The sequence below is a fragment of the Cajanus cajan genome, chromosome 2 (assembly GCF_000230855.2).
Source record: "Cajanus cajan strain Asha chromosome 2, NIPB_CcT2T_4, whole genome shotgun sequence".
Classification (NCBI taxonomy): Eukaryota; Viridiplantae; Streptophyta; class Magnoliopsida; order Fabales; family Fabaceae; genus Cajanus; species Cajanus cajan.
This window is the reverse complement of record NC_138518.1, coordinates 75,414,367-75,435,021: the sequence shown is the minus strand read 5'-3', so window position 1 is coordinate 75,435,021 and position 20,655 is coordinate 75,414,367. Positions and strand designations below refer to the sequence as shown.

The 20,655-nt window shown below is 28.5% G+C and overlaps 2 protein-coding genes across 5 annotated transcripts; one reads left to right on the top strand and one right to left on the bottom strand.

Moving 5' to 3' along the window:
• The first annotated feature begins 1,067 nt into the window (after nt 1–1,067).
• On the top strand, nt 1,068–5,117 carry LOC109818471 (NAD(P)-binding Rossmann-fold superfamily protein). Of its 4 annotated transcripts, none has more exons than XM_083069077.1 (9): nt 1,068–1,223; nt 2,409–2,565; nt 2,650–2,881; nt 3,009–3,088; nt 3,347–3,503; nt 3,681–3,762; nt 4,045–4,132; nt 4,273–4,319; nt 4,516–5,117. In XM_083069077.1, the coding sequence occupies exons 2-9, from the start codon at nt 2,451–2,453 to the stop codon at nt 4,717–4,719; spliced, it is 1,005 nt and encodes a 334-aa protein (XP_082925203.1). In that variant the 5' UTR covers nt 1,068–1,223; nt 2,409–2,450; the 3' UTR covers nt 4,720–5,117. The 4 variants fall into 4 exon arrangements, with proteins under 4 accessions (XP_082925203.1, XP_082925202.1, XP_082925201.1 ...); XM_083069076.1 differs by lacking the exon at nt 1,068–1,223 and adding an exon at nt 1,267–1,824; XM_083069075.1 differs by lacking the exon at nt 1,068–1,223 and adding an exon at nt 1,889–2,280 and having other exon boundaries at nt 4,048–4,132.
• A 5,248-nt stretch (nt 5,118–10,365) lies between these two features.
• Nucleotides 10,366–14,831, bottom strand: LOC109818472 (uncharacterized). Its single transcript, XM_083069073.1, has 8 exons — nt 14,505–14,831; nt 13,121–14,394; nt 12,916–13,006; nt 12,623–12,780; nt 12,482–12,533; nt 11,776–11,855; nt 11,574–11,667; nt 10,366–11,266 (listed from the first exon to the last, which is right to left on the bottom strand). Exons 2-8 carry the CDS (start codon nt 14,270–14,272, stop codon nt 10,740–10,742), a joined length of 2,154 nt encoding a protein of 717 aa, XP_082925199.1. The 5' UTR covers nt 14,273–14,394; nt 14,505–14,831; the 3' UTR covers nt 10,366–10,739.
• Between the last annotated feature and the right edge of the window lie 5,824 nt (nt 14,832–20,655).

Below are 20,655 nucleotides of genomic sequence, written 5' to 3'. Positions count from 1 at the left end.
AATTGTGTAATTTTTTTTTATACTTCACGGTGTATGATTATTATTTATTAGACTCTTATATACATTAAATTATATTTTTTATCTCTTAAAAAATTATTTTAATATTTTATCTTATAAATTTAGATTAATTTAATCTTCTTCATTTTAATTTTTGATAGACTAATTAAAAATATAAAAAAAATTCTCATTATATTCATCTACATGAAAAATATGAAATCAAATTAATATTTAAACAAAAAAATTATAAACATAATAAAAGTTGTGCAAAAATAAAATTCATTAACAATAAACAACGTTATTAAATACAATTCGAATCAGGTAGTTTGACTAGTTAACCCAAAAACTGATCACTTAATCAGTTGAAACACTTTATTAGATTGAACAAATCTTACACCTCGGCTGGGTCGTGCACATTTCATTTTATTTATTTGGCTTCACTGGTAAAAAAAAATTAATACAAGTTTACACTTTGAACTCAAGCCACCTGCATGTTTGTAATGTAATGAACCACTATACGAAGATACTACTTTGATATTAACAATTTGTATTCTAAATTTTTTAAGATTTTCTAATGTATGATTTGATTTTTAAAAAAATAAATTTACAAGTTGTGAATTATTTTATAATTTTTTAATATTGACTAAGTCAAATAAATCAATTAGTGGCTCTATTTGATCTCTATCCATTAATACGGATAGAAAGGAAATTAAATAACTCTTTCAATTTTTTTTTAATGATCATTGAACTTGTTTTTTTTTTTTTTAGAAATATAAATTAATTAGATAATTGTTCATAAAATGTTATATTTTAGTTGGAGAGGATGTAGTAAAAAGAAAAAATAATCTCATAAGAATAATAAAAAAAATCATTTTATTCTATTTGTCTTTCAATTTAAATTAGAATCTGTTGTATAAGTTATGTAACTTTTTTTTTATATTGTTTTAATAAAACAACAAACAGGCAAACACTAGTTAAATAGGTGTGGATGCATTTGTCATCCGATTAAAATTTTGGTGTGTGTAACAACACTTTGTTGGCCAGTTAGGTTCTCACGGAATGAGTAAGAAATATGGGAGAGGCGAGGAAATACAACAAATAAGTTTGTTTGTTTGTTCTGTTTGGTATATATGGGATCATCTTTTTAATTTCTTCGTTCAAGAGCCTGGAATAGACAAGAAACATATTATTCCTCACATTCTCGGCTTGTGCTCCTGAACAACAAGGTTTTGGTTTTTCTTCTCCCTCTATCACACCTTCTCTTTCTACCATCTATATGCTCATTATCATTTCTCTCTCTATTCAAACTAAACTCTTTAAAGAAGATTAGATTGATTTAACATGCATTGTCCACCTTAATTATGAAAAGGCCAATATGATAATCACAGTGTCCTGTCCCTCGACACGTGTCCATCCTTAATTATTTTTCTTTTCAAAGTGAGTATTTATATACTGATGACAGTTTTTTTTTTAAATTTTTTTAGTTCCTGTATTATATATGTAAAGTATTTATTAAACCTAATTTCTGAATCTAGTTTACCATCTTTAATAGTAAAGTTTTTATTTTTCAATTATATAATTTTTATGTATTGTGACTTGCGAGTAGAAAAGGTTAGAGTGGTGCCAAGAAATAGAAAGCAGTATATCTCCTGGGTGTCTTTCCCACAAGCAAAAGCAAAAGCAAAAGTATCATCCCAAACAACACAGTACTTCACCAAAGACCAACCCTTCATCAAACAATTAACAATTACTAAACAAAAAGGGGAAGAAAAAAAAATAGTCTCAATCCAAGAGTTCTTTAATACAGCATAGTTTATTGATTTCAAGGTATGATTATATAACCTTCTCCGTAAAGAATTGGAAGAAGAAAAAAAATCTTCCGTACATATTAATTTTCAAAAAAACATATTTTAAATTTGTACATAAGTTGATTTTCATTTAAAAAAAACCATTTTTCTTCTAACTTTTTCACATATATATGTTATTTTATATAGATGAAGATGAAAATTAATATGCTTAGCATATACTTAAGAAAAAATAATAATTTATGAAGTAGGTCCACAATCTTAATTATTTAATCTGGCATATGCGTGACAATTGAGAAATATGTAGAGTATAGTAGTTTTTGTTGGTTTGGTTGATTTTGCAGAGTAAGGAGCATCATTGATTTAAATAGGGTTATAAAATTGCAGTGAGGTAGCTGCAAGGCATCCTTTTCCAATTGTGTAGCCTGTGTTTCCTTTTCAGTTTTGTTTGTTTATTTTGGTGAGCATGTACGCAGAGGTAACCTCTCACCACACTAATGACTAATGAGTAATGCCTGAATCGTACTGCAAAACCTGACAGTGAAAAAGAGTAACGCCTTTTTTACAAAGTCCTAATCCTTTCCTTTAATTTCTCTGTCACACAAGAACAATTTAATTTCAAGATCCACCAACACAGTTCCAACAAACATGCTCCACACCGTTAAATACCTTCTCGGCTCCGCCGGTCCCAGCGGCTTCGGCTCCAAATCCACCGCCGAACACGTCACCGCCGATCTCCGCTCCATCACCGCCATCATCACCGGTATTTTTCATAACCGATCGATTATTATTCTTATTATAATTACTATTATTAATATATTCTCATTAATTATATTACTATTATCAGGTGCTACGTCTGGAATCGGAGCTGAAACGGCGCGTGTTTTGGCGAAGCGTGGAGCCAGGCTGATTCTGCCGGCGCGAAGCGTGAAAGCCGCGGAAGACGCTAAGGCTCGCATACTTTCAGAGTGTCCTCATTCGGAAATCATTGTTATGCCTCTTGATCTCAGTTCTCTCAATTCGGTTCGAAACTTCGTTGCGCAGTTTCACTCTCTCGGTTTGCCTCTCCATCTCCTCATGTATATATATATAATAATCTTGCATGTACTCTTTTTTTTTCTCTCTTCATTTTGTTCCAATTTCAAAAAATAAAAAAAATAGATTCCTTCTTCTCATGTTCATGCTGTGTATTTGGATGATTGTTAGAAACAACGCTGGAAAGTTTGCGCCTGAGCACGCTGTTTCTGAAGATGGAGTTGAAATGACCTTCGCCACTAATTACCTAGGTGAGAAATTAAATTCAAAAAGTATTATCCTCTATATAAGTTTGATTAATATTTTTATTTTATGATATTGTTGTTAAAAATTACTACTATAACTATACTTGTCAATGACAAATATCTGCTGAAAATTATTTTTAGTGAAACTATTACTACTGCATTTGTTTAAACTTTGAAGAGATTGAGTTAGTTTAATTTCACTGAATTATTGTTTAAGATTAATTAATATGAGCGAGAGAATTTTATTTTAATTTATTCTCTTAGGTCATTTTCTGTTGACAAAGTTGCTGCTGAAGAAGATGGTGGAAACGGCGGAGGAGACAGGAGTCCAGGGACGGATTGTGAACGTGTCGTCGAGCATCCACGGGTGGTTTTCCGGCGATGCGATTTCGTATCTGGTTCTTATAAGCCGCAACAAAAGGTGTGGATGTAATGTAACAACCATTTTTAGTTTTTTTTATTTATTTTATATATACAATAATGTTTTGAAATTAAAATAAAATAAAATATTGTTAGTCAATTTAAGTTAGAAATGATGTGATGCGTTTGGCAAACACTGGACGCTTGTTTGGACTGAAATTTGTCTCGTGTCCCCCAGCCATTACGACGCCACACGTGCTTATGCTCTTTCCAAGCTCGCCAACGTTTTCCACACTAAGGAGCTTGCCCGAAGACTCGAGGTATAACAGTAACACACACTCGCTATATTCATTCCTTTTCAATATTTAATTAGTTCATTATTTGGCATGCAATAATATCTATCTATCCATCATATGATTCTTCTATCCATCTCAAAAAAGTTAGATTTGTTTGTTTCCCTGCTCAGTAATCAGTACTCATGTTTCCCCCTGGAATTGGATTCGTTTAACTTTTACCCTCGTTCCTGCTACTTACTTGAATAGTTTGTCATATTTTATTTGTCCACATAAGATATTAATAAATTAATTATTTGGTTTCTGCAGCAGATGGGGGCCAACGTGACTGTGAATTGTGTTCATCCTGGGATCGTGAGAACCAGACTCACCAGAGAGCGTGAGGGCTTACTCACAGGTTTGGAACCAAACAAGCCAACCTTGTTTTGCTCTCTTTTTTGGGTGATAGTTAGGTTTAACATCTTTTTTTTTTTTTTTTTAAGTGGTCATTAATTGTGAGATTTTAATTCCCTTTTATGTTCTAAAATAAAATTGCAGATTTGGTGTTCTTTTTGGCTTCCAAGCTCTTAAAGACCATTCCTCAGGTAACTAAATTAAATACATCGTAAATTCAAATGCATCATGTTAGTTTCCATTGTGTAGAGGCACATGATAATGAGAATTGAGAAATAAAGATAAAGGGAAATATAATTTTATAAATAATTAATAATTAATAAATATTATGAGAGTATTTTTTTACTTTGTATTCTTTCTCTTAATTCACTGGAAATAAAAATGTAGGCAGCTGCAACAACATGTTATGTGGCAACTCATCCAAGGCTCTCCAATGTCTCCGGCAAGTACTTTGCTGACTGCAACGAAACATCAACATCCAAATTGGGATCCAACTCAACTGAAGCATCAAGGTTATGGGCAGCTTCCGAATTCATCATTTCTAAGGGTCCAAAAGCAGCCTTTGACCTACTCAAGCACCTTGAATTTTGAAGTTTCTTGGGACTCTCCAATATATATGCATTTTACGAAAAAATAAATAAAAATACAAGGGTATGGACTATGGAGAGAGCAACCCTAATAGAGTCCGATATAATGATAGGAAGGGTTAACTTTTCACAGTTTTATATATCTAGGGTATAATATAAGTATATGACCATGTCAATGTATAATTATTACTTAGGCTAATTAAACGATAGGAAACTTGGTTTTATTTTATTGTTGCGGGTCTAAAATATGAGTGCTTTAGATGCTAGTTAGATTGGATTGGTATGATGATGATACAATGATTATAGAGCTTGGGTTATATATATATATATACATGTTAACTTGGATCTTAGCTACAGTAGAAATGAAAGTGCCTGGAAAACTCCAATTGTACATATTGTTTATTGTTCTGTTTCTGGGATGTAGCTGTACTTGTATATCTGGGGATAATACAAAATTATTCGAGAAAGTTCCTTTGGAGTTATTATATAATCGGATTGTAAATGAAAGAAAAATAGTAACTAAAGAAAGAGGACAAGAAGAACATGGGGTCGGGCTCCCCCATGTGGTGGTTGTTCTTCGTAGAGTATCTTTCTCTTGGTATTTCCGTGGGACCTACTAACATGCGCCCCGTGGAAGGAAGAGCGTGCTTTTGAAGATAAATAATCTTGCAACACATTTTCTTGTTTAAAGTAATCAAATCCATGGACGAGTCATTGGTCACTCATGCTATTCAACTAATCAATTTAGGATCGTTTCCTTCATATTTATTTAAAGGTCTTTATTAAAATAAAAAGTACTCAAAGAGATATGCGCAGAGAATACACTCTTTTATATTACAAAACTCATAGGACCTCGTATCCTATGTAATGGTTTTTATTTTATAATTTTTTTTAAAAAAATTAACTTATAAGAGATTTTGTGCTAAGAATAATGTGTTTGAAAATTTATTGCTAGCATTCTTTATGTTAGCAACCTATAAAGTCAAGAGAGCAATCCTCACTATCTAATTACAAAATGTTTTACAAAATAAGTTTATTGATTTTTATAATAATTATAAATTATACTTAAATTAATTTCTAATTAATTGATTTTTATATGCTTAATAGATTAGTAGGTTCTGATTATTATAAAATATTTATAATTAGGTCTTGATTTTCTACAATATTTGTAATTAAGTCTCTAAATCTTATAAAATTATTTTAAATTAAATTTTGACAATTTTAAATTGTCATAATTAAATTTGTGAACCCAATAAACAAAAATTATAATATTTGAAACGCAATATATATATATATATATATATATATATATATTAATTTTAAGATTTAATTAAAAATTCTCAATGAGTTGACGAGGACTTATTTATATATGAAACTATTTTTATATAGATGATACATAGAAATAAAATTATTTTTTCCCTATTTCTTTCCATCATTTCATCTCATCCCACACTCCTTCGTTTACTTTTTTTTTTCTTTATTGTACAAGTTTTTGTATATTAAAATTGTAAAAGTACTTTTCCCTCATTTAAAATAAATTAAAATCTTAAAGTATACATTTTTATTGTTGATTTAAGTAATTTCTTTAATATATATGCTAATAATATATTTATTATACACTTTTTAAAGGGTTTATGTACACATTATTAAAATCATATTATTTGTATTATCATCTAATCATGTGGGTTCGCACAAATGATTTGATGATATTATAAAGAGGCTATGACAATCATAACCATAATAGATTTATAAATAATTGTTAAACAATGTAATAAATGCACAATCTGTTATGAAAAGAAAATAGATTAAGAGTTATGATGTACTAGAATCCTTGCAAAGTCGTCAACTTTTGAGGTTGATTTTTTATTTCATAATTTGGAAGGCTGGTTAAGTTAGAAGGTGGATCCGTGGCTGGCGATAATAACCTTATAAACAAACAAATCAAAAATCGTGAAAAGAAAAATGTTGTTGTGGTTGGTTTTGGGAAATTTTCTTTTCAAAAAATATAACATAAAAATTAAAAAATGTCACATAAACGGAATATCTTTTAAAACTTTTGCACAAAATTGGCATGGGTGTTAATTTTGGTGGGTGTGATCTTCGTCACTTTATTAACAGGACTTAAATTTATTTATATAATTTGTTTCATCTTAATTTCATGAAGCATTCAAGTCAACATTATTAAGTAGGATCGAATTATTTCACGTACATTTTTTTCTTCTTATTATTATTACTTCCTTCACATATGTCTTTCTATTTCATCTCTTCTTCTAAAATTCCTTTAGAATTTACGTTACCTTTTGGAACGATAGTATCCTCTTGGATTGGATGCTTATGTTTGGATTGGCACTATATCCAATGAAAGCAAGAATTCAGATCGCGTTATCCACATGATAGCACCAATACCTTAGGCTCTCCCTGGCCCAATGTTTTTTTCTGGTCCAACCCTGGCCCAATTGCCAGATATTTTTATGATGTTTCTGTATCCTGATTTTCCAAATCATTAATTTCGAAAATTAATTAAGTCAAGATTAACTAAAACTGTCACTAACCAACAATACGATTTTTGTGCTTATTTTTCTTAAGATTCTTACTAACGGAAGTCCTATTAAGGAGTGTCCTAGCTTAGGAGTATTAGTTTACATTTACCTACAAACAAATGACTTGGGTATACTTATTAAGAAATTAAAATACAAATATTTTATGAAAAAATGTATTAAAAACTTCAAAAGCTTTACGTTAGTTTTATATCATTTTATTACTTTTAAGTCGTTACCAAATATATTAATAAAAAAAACCATTAGCATTTGCCTTTTTAGATAATAGTACTACTATTTTTTGGTTGAGTTCAATGATGGACCACAAAATATTATGTTGCAGGATAAAATAATATCTTACTTCAATGAAGATAAAAACAATATGACGAGGACCAAATTAAAAATGATAAAACCTACTGTAGTATATTAAAAAAGTTAAACAAAGTGACCACTTTGATAAAAGTAGGCTTCTCCTTAGTTATTAGAAAAAATTTAAATCTTATATCAACTAAAAATTAAGTAATGAAATAATATATAAATAGAAAATAATTTTATCTTATAAGTCAATTTTGTTGGTTTAAATTAGATTCAAGTCCACTATTTTAAGACTAGTTGAGTAGTTCCCTTCTTCTTTATTTTATTTTTTCTTCTTTCATGTAACAAAAGAACAGAAAATAAAAACATTCACCAATTTTAATATAATTTTTGTCAATGGATATTTTTAGAATATCAATTGTAAAAAATATTTAATATTGTTATTAAAGATTCTTAATTATTTAAAAATAAATATTAAACATTTTGTAATTAGACACAATATATATTTTAGTTATTAAATATTATTTTATTTAATTAACCCCTTATTCTGAAGATATTAGTTAACATTTGTCTAATGTATACATAAAACTCCATGATTTTGGTTGAAAAGCTTTACGACTAACGAGACTATTACTCAAGTAGCTAGGAAAATTCGTAATCCTGCCATTAGTTTTTATCCAATTTGTCGAAAGGGCAATATTCAAATCAAGAACTCAAAAAATAGAGGTAATCTAGCTGGTTTCCGGAAATAACAACAATTTAATTTTTGAATCTTAATCTTCCAAAACGAGATAAATACATTTTAAAAAATAAAATATAATAATTACCATTTAATAGATTAAAATTAAATGATATATAGTTTTTCATTGTGGCCTGGAGAACTAACCTCTTCCATCAAACCAAATGTATTTATCAAAAAAAAATATATATATGTAAGTTTAGCCCAGCAATAACATTAATAAAAGTAATTTCTAAGGGTGAAAATCTTGAAGTCACAAAGAATGTAGTGCGTTCAACATGAAAAAATAGTTTGTTTTTTTTTTTCACTAAACCATAAACCAAACACAATACAATCCCTCCTTATTTCTAACTCTTCACCTTTTCCCTTTATTTCACATGGTCTTATGATTTTACCTAACTTGCTTTTTTTTTTTTTTTAATACATATAGAAAGTTTAAGTGAAATAAATCTTGACAACTGAATATATTTATAAATTGTTTACTAATATAGTTTTTGTATTGATGACAAGACTTTAACCCACATATTTGTAAGATATTAGATATAGGTATGGTTTTACTTAGTAACTAGACACACTGTCGTTGACTTGTTTAACTAAAAGAAAAGGAGTTCATTATTTGTTTTATTTTTTAAATTTCCTTTACTTATTTGTTTTGTTTAATTTATTCGTATTTTTACAAAGTACCATTTGACGAGTGTGAAAAAGGTATTAATTAAGAAAATATTAAATACTTTTTTATTAAATATTTTAACTATTTTATATACAACTCCGCTTACTAGCCTTTTTATTTTTTATTTTTACAAAACTTAGGTGCACTATCATAAATATTTTTTATTCTATTTTTAATTAAAATTAGAATTTCACTTATATAACTTGTTTTTAAAACTTTATTTTTAACTAAAAGTACTTGTAATGTTGTCCCTAACTTTATAACCTCTTTTTTTAAGTAGAAGTCAGCAAACTTTTTGCTAGAGTCCAACTTCATTGGTAGTAATGACACGCTCACTTTATGACTTTATTCCATTAAGTGAAAATTAATGACAGTGCATGAAAGCTGTAGATGTTAGATTGTTAGGTACAGTTTCATCCACTTCAATATTCATATTCTTCTGCTAATTCATGTCATTCCTTTCTACGTGTATTAAATTCATTCCTTTACAATATTGTTCTTTTTCAATGGTTTTGTATATATAATGAAACACTTGTTTATTCAGCATCATCAGCTGCAAGCGTAACGAAACAAATGGTTCCTAGGACCTATCAAGATCAAATTTACTTCCAAATTGTGGTTCCTAAACAAATAGTATTTGAGGGGCACTGCACCCATTAAAGCTAATTGTCCTACTCTATATCATCACTGTCATTAACAAAGACTGCCACTATTAACCATAAACTTTTAGATTAGATTAGAGCAATGTTGTTTTCACTATTCACAAGCATCTTTTCTACTCATACCTTGTAGAAATAAAGCAAAACGAGTGGTTTAAAACAGTGCCATCCATTACGTATATAAGTGGGAATTTTCTACCACATATTCAATCCCACTCTTATTAATCTTCTTTATTTATGCAACTGACTTTTGTCTCCTGATTATCAAATATTGAGTGGGAAACAACTATAAAGCAGGGATTTTATGCATAGATGAACAAAAAAAATGTACACTACATAATACAAATGCTTGAGGCCAGAAGGGGAAAAAAGGGGGTGATAAGATCGATTATAAAGTTTGTTTGACAAAAATACTATGCATAAGACAATGTAAACCATTCATCCAATCAGAATCTCGTAAAGACGTTTGGCTTTATCTGGTAAAGTTTTTGAAGTTTTTTCAAATTAAAATAATAATAAACCATCAAACTCTTAAAATATTAACTATAGGAGAGTAAGTACTACGAGAATATTCAAAATGTGGATAACCATTTTAAATATACTTTTGAGCGTTGAACGAACTTTTAAAGAAAAATATTTTTGTATCTTTTATTCTGAACATACTTTTAGAAAGAGGGGCAATAGTTATCCAAACATGTACACAGTCATTATGCACTGTCCCACATTCAGGTTATATAAACAAAAAAATTCCTGTATAAATTAAAATTGAATACAATCCTCTGTATATACACATCATCATGAACTACATTTGACATTTTGATCAGGACCATCGGCAAAACTGAAGCTTACATTCTATCAACCAACAGTCCTTAAAAATTAAAGAATCATATAATTGATATTGACTTGGTATAAAGAATATCATCATGTGAAGGCAATCCCAATCAGTTACTGTAGAATTGCCCTGGCTGCCATTATACTATTACACTTGAAAACAATGAAAGCTTTGCATTGTAGCAAAATCCATTGTGTCCAAGAACACTCTAATGCTATGTGAGCATAGCAACTAACCTTGAATGCATCAACAAATGAACCAAAACCTTAGTTTCAGCCACGAACAGGTAAACCATAATTCTGGTACACTCTTATGTATCCATCCCATCCTGCTGTTACAATCACTTGGCCCCACAAGTGGGAATTAGACATTCCCTTGCAAGCACTTCTCAAGAACTTGTACTCTGATTTACACATTGTAGGAGAGACAACAGTTTGACACGAGTCCACAAGCGTCTCCTCAGGCCATGTCGCTGAAACCTTCGGGATCATTTCTGACAGAAATCCACGACTCAAGAAGAAACAATCAGGCGAAGGCAGAGAGCACCTCTGATTTGTATCCTCTCCTAGTGACGGGGATAAGAGTGTTCCTGGCATCGACTCAATGCCACACCATGGTACAGCAATTGCTGCATTGTGGGATAGAAAACTCTCTGAAGACCAAATTTTCTTTGCTTTGGAAGTACTCCTGTCCTGGCCAGTGTAATTCCAGATACATACATTTGAATCCTCACTAACCGAGATGATATGTTTCCCATCAGTGGTGAACGAAGCATGCATTTGACCTGCACCTTTTAGGCCTGCAGGCAAAGAAGAGGAATAGGTATAAGTAACAACGTATTACCTAAATGTAGCAATATACGAATGTTTCTAATGCTTATAAAGGAGAGAACTTCAATGCAATTTCTTACATGTTTTTTTACAATGTTCTCCAATTAGAATTAGAGTTTCACCTTGGTAACCTACGTTGATCATTAATGCAAATCTTACTTATGTAGATTACTAGGATAAAACTCTAATTCAAACTAGAGCAAGAAAAGAATCAGGCATATAGATGAGATGCACCTTAGAAGATTTTTCAAATAAGAAAAGCATATATAAACCTACCCTTGAATTTGTAGATTATGTCAGCTCCAGAAAGTATAGAGATATGTGAATCAGCAGAAGCAACCAATAATTTGTTGGGGTCACTTGGTGAAAACTGCAAAAGGAATCATATAAGATTAATGATCAGTATTCAATAACTTTGTATAGGGTTGCATAGAAAAGAAGATCACAAACCAGAAAGAGAGTGGCAGAAATAACCAACCTGAAAGCCAGTGATCCTTTTCCCTGATGTCTTCTTTTTGCCTCCTAAACACAACTGAGCATCCAATTGCAGATGATTATCTAGACAAGTGAACGGAAAAATATAAAAAAGATTATTAGAAGCTACTACTACTCATAATCATTTTTGAGATCAACAGTTTAAATACAGACACTACTATACTACAAGCAGAATGTAACATCAAAATAATAAAACAGTAAGCCATGGTTCGACCATATGCATATCAACCTTTTAGTTGTTCCATCCAGAGTAACTCCATAATTTTATTTTTTTTTATAAAAGAAGTGATATATTAAGGCTAAGAGACAAATATTACAGAGGGAAAGTAATAAGTGCACATCAAAATAATAAATCTACCCAATCTTCAACATAATGGAGCTACTTAAAGTAATATTCCCCTGCAGGCATGAGAATATGCATGTATACTTCCATGCAACCATTTAAGTTTCTCTTTCTAAGTGGTTAAAGATTGATAGTTGAAGATGTCCCTCTATATGACAAAAAACATTCAATGAATGAGAAGATCAGAGCCTAAAATGCCATCTAATAGTATACGCCCAAATTAACTTGCATTTTTTTTTATTAATAGAACACACGTTATTTTTAAGCACAGTGAGAATTATATGGTTCTTTAAGACTTCAAAATATAACACTATTCCAAACATCTACAAAGACAAAATGTGCATACCTAGGATATCATAGAAACGGCAATTGCCTGCCATGGTACCCACAATTGTGCCCTGGAAGAATGGTAAACAAATTTCAGGAACAAAACATAAGATATTTTCCAGCCACAATGTTTTACAGTTAAATGTATAGTGAAACAGACCTTTCCATCTGGGCGAAAGCACACAGCTGTGACTATCTCTCTTATATCAATGTAATCACTAACCCTACAGTGAACAACTTCCCAGATGCGCACTTTTCCATCAATTGAACCACTGATGAAAAAATTGTCGTTGACAGGATTGAAATTGACACATGTCACTGCATCAAAGGCAAAAGTAACAAACTATTATTTAGCAAAAGAGAAAAATACAGAGAAACACAATTACAGAACAACCAACATTATCCAAATCATTTATCAACATACATAACTAAACCAAGGCAAAAGAGGCTTACCATAATTATTGTGGTAAAAAACTCTAAGACATCTGTCAATTCCTACATGCCATAGGCGAACTGTCTTATCAACAGAGGATGACAATAGAAACTGCAACAAAGAAAGAATGTAAAGAACAGTAAAAACTAAATGATAAACAAAGTCAAAGATAGTGCAAAATATAAATAGACAAATAAGAGTAATATGCTTCTCCAGGAAACTAACCCCTCTTTTGGACCAAGCAAGGTCTAAAATGCCACCACTGTGCCCTTGGAACTCATGCAAAGGTTTCGCTGATATGCGGAAGGTCTTTGGTGGAATAATCACACAGGTTGCATCAGAGGATCTCTTCAACTTCTCTGTTTTTACTAATTTCTCTTTATCTACATCGAGGGGAGCAACACATGAAAAATTATTTATTTTGAAATATATATTTGACTGATCATTGTCCAGAATGTCCAATTCACTTGATCTCTCATCCTCAACCACCTTCCACACACGCACCATGCCATCTTCACCACCACTAGCCAGATATTTTCCATCAAGACTGAACTTCATTGCCAAAATAACACCCTTATGTGCTTTAAACTCCTGCTCAGTGTAAAGGGAGGAAAGCTCCTTAAACCGCTTCCTATGCGAATGAACTCGAACTCTTTGTATCCCACTTCTGTCTACTGAATCGAATTCTTTGCACTTAGCTTCATCTAGCTCATGATTATGAACAAAACAAGCAATAGAATCCAGTTTCCTTAGCCAACCCCTCTTCATTTTCCTTTTTGCAACTCCCAACACCCTTGTGTTTTCATTATCTCTCTGCAAATGTCTGCGAACAAACGATGATGGTCCAATATTTTTCTGAAACTCCTCCAAGCTAATCAATTGGTCAGAACCCAAAACACGCAGGGTACTAAGAGTTCCATCCTGACCTAGCTTATCCACAATATACTGTGTTCCATCATCCAAATTCTTTATCATACACGCCGAATTCTCACGATTTTCTCGCGAATTCGAAGCCTCGTTGGACAAGGAATCTAACACAATCTGGCTTGAGGTTGAGGGAAGACCCTCCTCAACAGCAAAAGAAGTTCTCAGCACTGCCCCACTAGTCGAAGTAATTCGGTCAATCCCACAAAATTGATCTCCCAACTCCTCTCCCTTCATTGAACAATTCAAATCAGAATCCAAACCCATCCATCTCAGGAAATTGAGGCGTCTAAGATGAACACTTTCAAGGTTTTTGGTCCAAACCTGGTACCTAGTAACATGTCGGTTAGTAGCAGAGCTAGATTCATCTGATTCTGAACAATCCGAACCCCCATCAGAGACAGAACACAATTCCTCACGCGTGTCATAGAATTGATCCTCTTCCCCGTCCATATCCCAGGCTTTCCCAATCAACCCCCACAATCTAAAACAGATTCCTTTCTTTGCAGCACGAAATGAATAAGCAGTTATGAGGTAAAGGGGTGAGTTTTACTTGAATTGAGGGAAAAGGGTATCTGAAAGCGCAGAAATCAGGAAGAGTTATGATGAGTTGAGGAAAGGGGAAGTAAAAAGGAGAAAAACATGGATTTGAAGATGAAGCGTGGAAAAGGGGGAAGAAGCTGACCTGGGTTGTCTTCAAAATTAAAGCTTGATCGAGGAAATTGAAACAACTTCATAGGGATCTTCGCTGTGTTTGTTGGTTCAGTCTGCACTGTGCATCCACAGGAATACCTACCCACACCCACCACTTTCTTTCAAGCATAAATAATTAAACAAACTCAAAATTGAAAATTAAAAAAAAAAGAGTTGTAATTACTAATTACTAATATTCGACAAAATAAAAGACCCACTCCTTCTCCTTCTGTCCACGATCATGGCTTTGGATTATTTCCCCATTTACGACTGACTTAGTCTACTCTTACTTTTAAGTTTTAAGTCTTTTTTTTTTTTTAATTTTGAGAAAAATGAGTCTTTGTTTCCGTGTTAACTGTTAAGTGCTAACAAAACATTGCATTCGTTTCACACGAATCAGATTCCTTGCTTTCCACTTTCTCTCCACCTTCGTTGGCTCCCAATGCTTCTCACTTGGTTTTATTTACCATCTTACACATTTATATACAATAAATAAAAGTATGTATTATATTGCCTAACTTTGAATGAATAATAAATACATATTTTTTCCATATATATATATATATATAAAGTAAGAAAATAAAGTATGTGTTATATTGCCTAACTTTGAATGAATAATAGATACATATTTTTTTCTTCCTTTATATATTAACTATAAAAGGTAGATATAGCTTAGTTGATTTAATAGTGTGTAAATATGATAAATTTTATTGATATCAAATCAATTCTCATGAATAAATAAATTATTATAAAAAGTTAAATTTCTTTATCAGTTATCACAATATTCAACCTTATTCTTTTAATTAATAATTATGAGTGCCTTTTTTTAAAATGTATTTTCATTTTAAAAGAATTATTGATGAAGAAATATTAATAAGAGATTTATTTTACAAGAATTAGAGAAATAAATATTAATTATTCTATGTCTTATCATAAAATAAAAACACAAATTATGTTAGTTCTTAGAAAGTTTCATGATATTTAAGGTAATCATGTAATTTTAAGAAATTTTAATTTTAATCATATATATATATATATATATATATATATATATATATATATATATATATCATTACGGTCTAATTTTACTCTTCACACTCATATTTTTTTTTCCCGAATAAATACATCCTAATGTTTTTCTTTTTTATTTTTGGAGCAACTACATCCTGAAGTTTGATATACACGTCTAACAAGCATACGTCAACATTAAAATTTGAAGTATCAACGTTACACACATTTGGTTTTGACCAAGTAATTTATTGTTCTTATAATATTTTTAAAATTTAATTAAAATATATTGATAATATAAAACTCTATATATATATATATATATATATATATATATATATATATATATATATATATATATAAGTATCATTTTATCGATGTAAAATATTTATCAATTTTATTAATGTCTAATATCTATTAATGAGATCAATCATTTTAGTGATTTTTTTTTCAATTTATATATTTTTAGATCAATTATATTTATTATCCTTTATATTATTTTTAAATTTTATTTTAATCTTTTATTTATTAAAATATTTATTATGATCCTTTATCTTTTATATATAAATCTGTTTGATCTTTAAAAATAATGATATTTTTAATTTTAAAATATAATTTAAATTAAGTTTTAAATATATTTTTAGTCCCTCAAAATTAGGGTAAATTTTTTTTTGTTCCCTCAAATTTAAAATTTTTATTTTTAGTCCTGTAATTTTAAAAAATCTTATTTTAGTCTTTATATTCAAATTTTGTCAAGAAATTTATCAAACATTATTATATAAAATCTATTTATTAGTATCTTTATTAGTGAAAATATCACATTAAATCTAGTTAATATTACATAACTGTCTTAATTAGTCATTTTTAAATATGTTATTAGTGATCTAAATGACTAAAACAAAAACAAATTTATCTTAAATTTGATGGACTAAAAATATATTTAAGCCTTAAATTAATTTTAATTAATTTAAAATGTGAAGTTTATAATATTAAATTTACATATATAAAAATTATAAAATTGAATTGATGTTTGAATAAAAAAATTATAAATATAGTAAAAATCATATAAAATATTTATTTCAAAAATAATTAAAAAATAGTACTAAATTATATTTTTTGAAATTTTTAATTATTTTTTAGACTTATTTTTATATAATTTTTATCTTATTTATATTAGTTTTTTATTTAAATTATATTTATTTTCAATAATTTCTATGTAATTGAATATAATAAAATAAATTTTAAGTTTTAAATAAGTTAAAAAATAATTTATAATTATATCATCATTATTTCAAAAGAATCAAATCCACTTCAAATTAAAAATAAAAAATAAAAATAAATATTTTAAAAAATAAAATATTAAAATAAATTTTTAAAAAATAAAAGACCAAATTTTATGTATAAAAAATATAATTAAAAAGAAAATTTTCATTAAAAATAACTCATCAAATTTCTAAAAATATAAATATTTTATATTAATAACATAATTTAAAAAAAAAAGTTAAGAAATCAATTACAAATTGTAAAGTACCAAAAGCGGTGGGTCAAAGTCCACCTTCAAATAGATAGCAATGCCAACACTGTTCTGCTATAAACCCTTTTATTCTAAGCCAAGAGAGATCGACTACTCAACAAGATTTTACCAAAACAATCTTTTGCTAAATTGAGAAAAGTCAAACGTTAGGTTTTATGTAATAAAATCTTTACTTGAAAATTGAAATACATAATTATTGAAAATTTTATGTATTTAGATGAAGTAAGAAGTATTATTAAATAAAAAATAGTTAGACTGTAAAAATAATATTAATAATTTATATAAATTTTAAATATACATTATTCTCAATAATATAATTTAATAAATAACAGTGACTTTTTTGTTTTTGATAAATATAAAAGGAAAGGCTATCCATCCCCATATATAAATAATATTGAAATTGGTACGTATTTTATGATAGTCTCCCTATATACCTTAATTTTAGTAATTTTTTCTTTTTTGAATGCTGACTCACCAAAAGCTCAACAATGTAACATTCCTAGTTTCCTCCATTTCAAGTCTTTGAATATCAAAATAAGTAATTGGTCAAAGTTTTGACCATGTTGTCTAAAGTCTCTAAGACATTCGAAATGTAGTATTAAATTGTGAATGATGATTTTTTAATTATACCAATTTCCTTCTATATATTTAAAACTTGTATGCATATATAATAGTTTCTTTGTGTAATAATAATTTGATCAATCGTTCTGAAATTTAATCTTTTTTCTTATTTAGTATAGTTTCAAAAAGCCTTCTAAGGTCTAATTTGTCTGCGAGCACCGTAGCATAGAATAACTTGTTAAGATAGAGAGACAGTTTTGCCCCACTTTCAATGCTCATCAAAATCATTCCCAAGCATTTCTCTTAGCTTCCAATGAGTCAGAACCACTTCTTACTCAAGTCAAATAATGTGCACTCACCAAAAGCCTTTCAAGAATAAACTCATGTTAATATACATTATCTTCATAAATTGTAAAATTCAAGGTAAATAAGTGATTATATCACAATTAATTAATCAATTTTTTTTATATTATTGTTAAGGATGTCACATCAATGATATAATTAAAATAAAATATATAAATTAAAATAATATATATTTTACAAATTAATTTTATAAAATTGAGTTAAATTATTCACTTATAATTTTAAAATAATATTAAAATCTATTATAACGATGATAAACATAAAAAAAAGTAAAATATATAATTATTCAAATGGTTCTTATTTTATTAGTCAATTTGATGTGAATTCTTAAAAATAAATAAGAGTTTAAACAATATATCTCACTATATACAATAAATCAAGTATCATGTGATCATGTAAGACTATATAGAAATAGCCAAGTAATAAACAACATTATGTGAAAAAACTTGGAAATCATCTTATAGGAGTGGCTCAAGTATAGCATCATTACTTGTAACGATTAATAAATAATAAGTATGTATTTCATCGTTTCCTATGTTTATTTTCCTTTGTTCAAGACATGAAGAAGACGAATTTGTATGCCTAATTTCGGTCTTCAAAGATTCCACCTATAACTGTTTGATTTTCATTTTTCTCTTCTGTAGCCTTTGCAATTTTTAATACATATTTTCGTGGAAAGATGTGTGTGACCATGCTATATCGCTTTCCTGTGACTATTATTTATCTGTTTTGAAATTCGAAGCATTCAAACACACAATTTACCCTGATTTTAATGAACTGAATCTTCATTGGGAAGCAACCATAAGAAGTATACCATATGTTCATTATTATTATATAGAGAAGGCATTTTCAGTTTCATATTTTTATTCATTTATCTAATATTAGGCTGCTTAATCTTTTCTCGGTTTCAGGTTTTCACAACTCTTTTACACATGTCTAATCTTTCTCAGATACTGAGAAAGCATGGGAATTGTAGATCCAAATTGCCTTTCTTTTCCAAAATCCATGAAATTTTTTAATAAAAATTATATTTACAAGTTAAAACTAATTTATATCATTGATTCGAGTAATATTAGACTCGTGATTTTTTAATAAAATTTAAAATTTAAAATTATATATGAAAAAAATAATTTAGAAAATTTTTTTTTGGAATAAATTAAGTGAAACTTTAAATAAATAAGTCAGATTTATTTTATAAAATTAAAGTATAAGTCTAATATATTATTTAATATCAGTTTTTTTCTAGGCCTTACTTTTTTATAAGTATGATTTGATCTATTACCTTATTTAAATATCTATTTTATATTAATAATGTTAAATAGATCGATTTAATTTTAAATAAGTTAACAAATTTATTTTTAATTACACGTATGAGTCTTTTTAATTTTTGTAATAAAAAATAGTTTATTATATTATTAAAATTTAGAGTTTAAATTATGGTTAGTTTCTCAAATATCTATAAAAATTCTCTCCTCTTATTTTTTTTATAAAAAAAAGTTTATATACATATACAAGAGTTAATTTTAATTTATATTTTTTTCTTATTAGTATTTATAGACAAGCTTAATTAAACAATATCTAAGTAGTGTTATGTAATATTTTATAATCATACTTTTTTTAATGAATAATTATACTTGTTATGTGGAATATTGTATTTGTTGAGTTACATCTTCTCTTGACTTAATTTGTTTTGTTGAAGAACACAAAGTAGGATAAAGAGGTGTTGAAAGCTTTTTCTTTCTCCTCTTAGGTTCCAATTAGTCGTGAAGTCGCGATTTTAGGGGTAGCATTTCTTCAATCCTTGAGACTTTGTTTCCTTCTTTTTTAAGATTTTGGGAGCTTTAGGGCTGAGATTTTGTAGTCGATGGTAATTTAGAGTAACTTGAAGTTCAGAATCACGTGATGTTGGTGCGAAGTTCGTATTGTTGGAGCTCGGAGCCATTTGTTTCTAGCGAATGTAAGTTTGATGCAAACATAATAGCTACATACCGTAACAATCCATCAATGGTCTTTTATATATATATATATATATATATATATATATATATATATATATATATATATATATATATATATATTATGTTGTATATATATATATGTTATTTTCTTTAAATTCTAGTTTATTCTTATATATTTTATGTGGATAGACTGCAATGATCATATATTATATGAAGTGAGATAGAGGTAAGTTAATCTTGGGAGTTATGCGGTGGAGACTTCCACAAGGTGTTGAAGTTGGTTATTCTTTTTTTTTTTTTAACCTACCCTTGAGTAAAATTTGTATATTAATGTATAAAAGTTACTTGACCAATAACTTAAAAGAGTATAGTTTACACATTAAAGAATGATTGCATCTATATTATATAAACATAATTGTGTGGTTGAGATTTTGTTATATAGCTTATCTATGTTACATATTTAAATATTAGTATGTTTTTAATCCTAAATTATTAGATGAATTTTCTGTTGGGAATATGTCTAAATATCTTTAGGAGATTAAGTTAGTTTTTATAAGAATATTTTATTTATATTTCAAATATTTAGATTTAATTTGTTCTGATTATTTTAGGATTTATTTCCTTATTTTAGAATAGGATAATATTAATATTTGATTTTGTATAAATTTTCTCTATAAATAGAGACTCATGAATAAAATTATATTATGCTCCTCTGATAA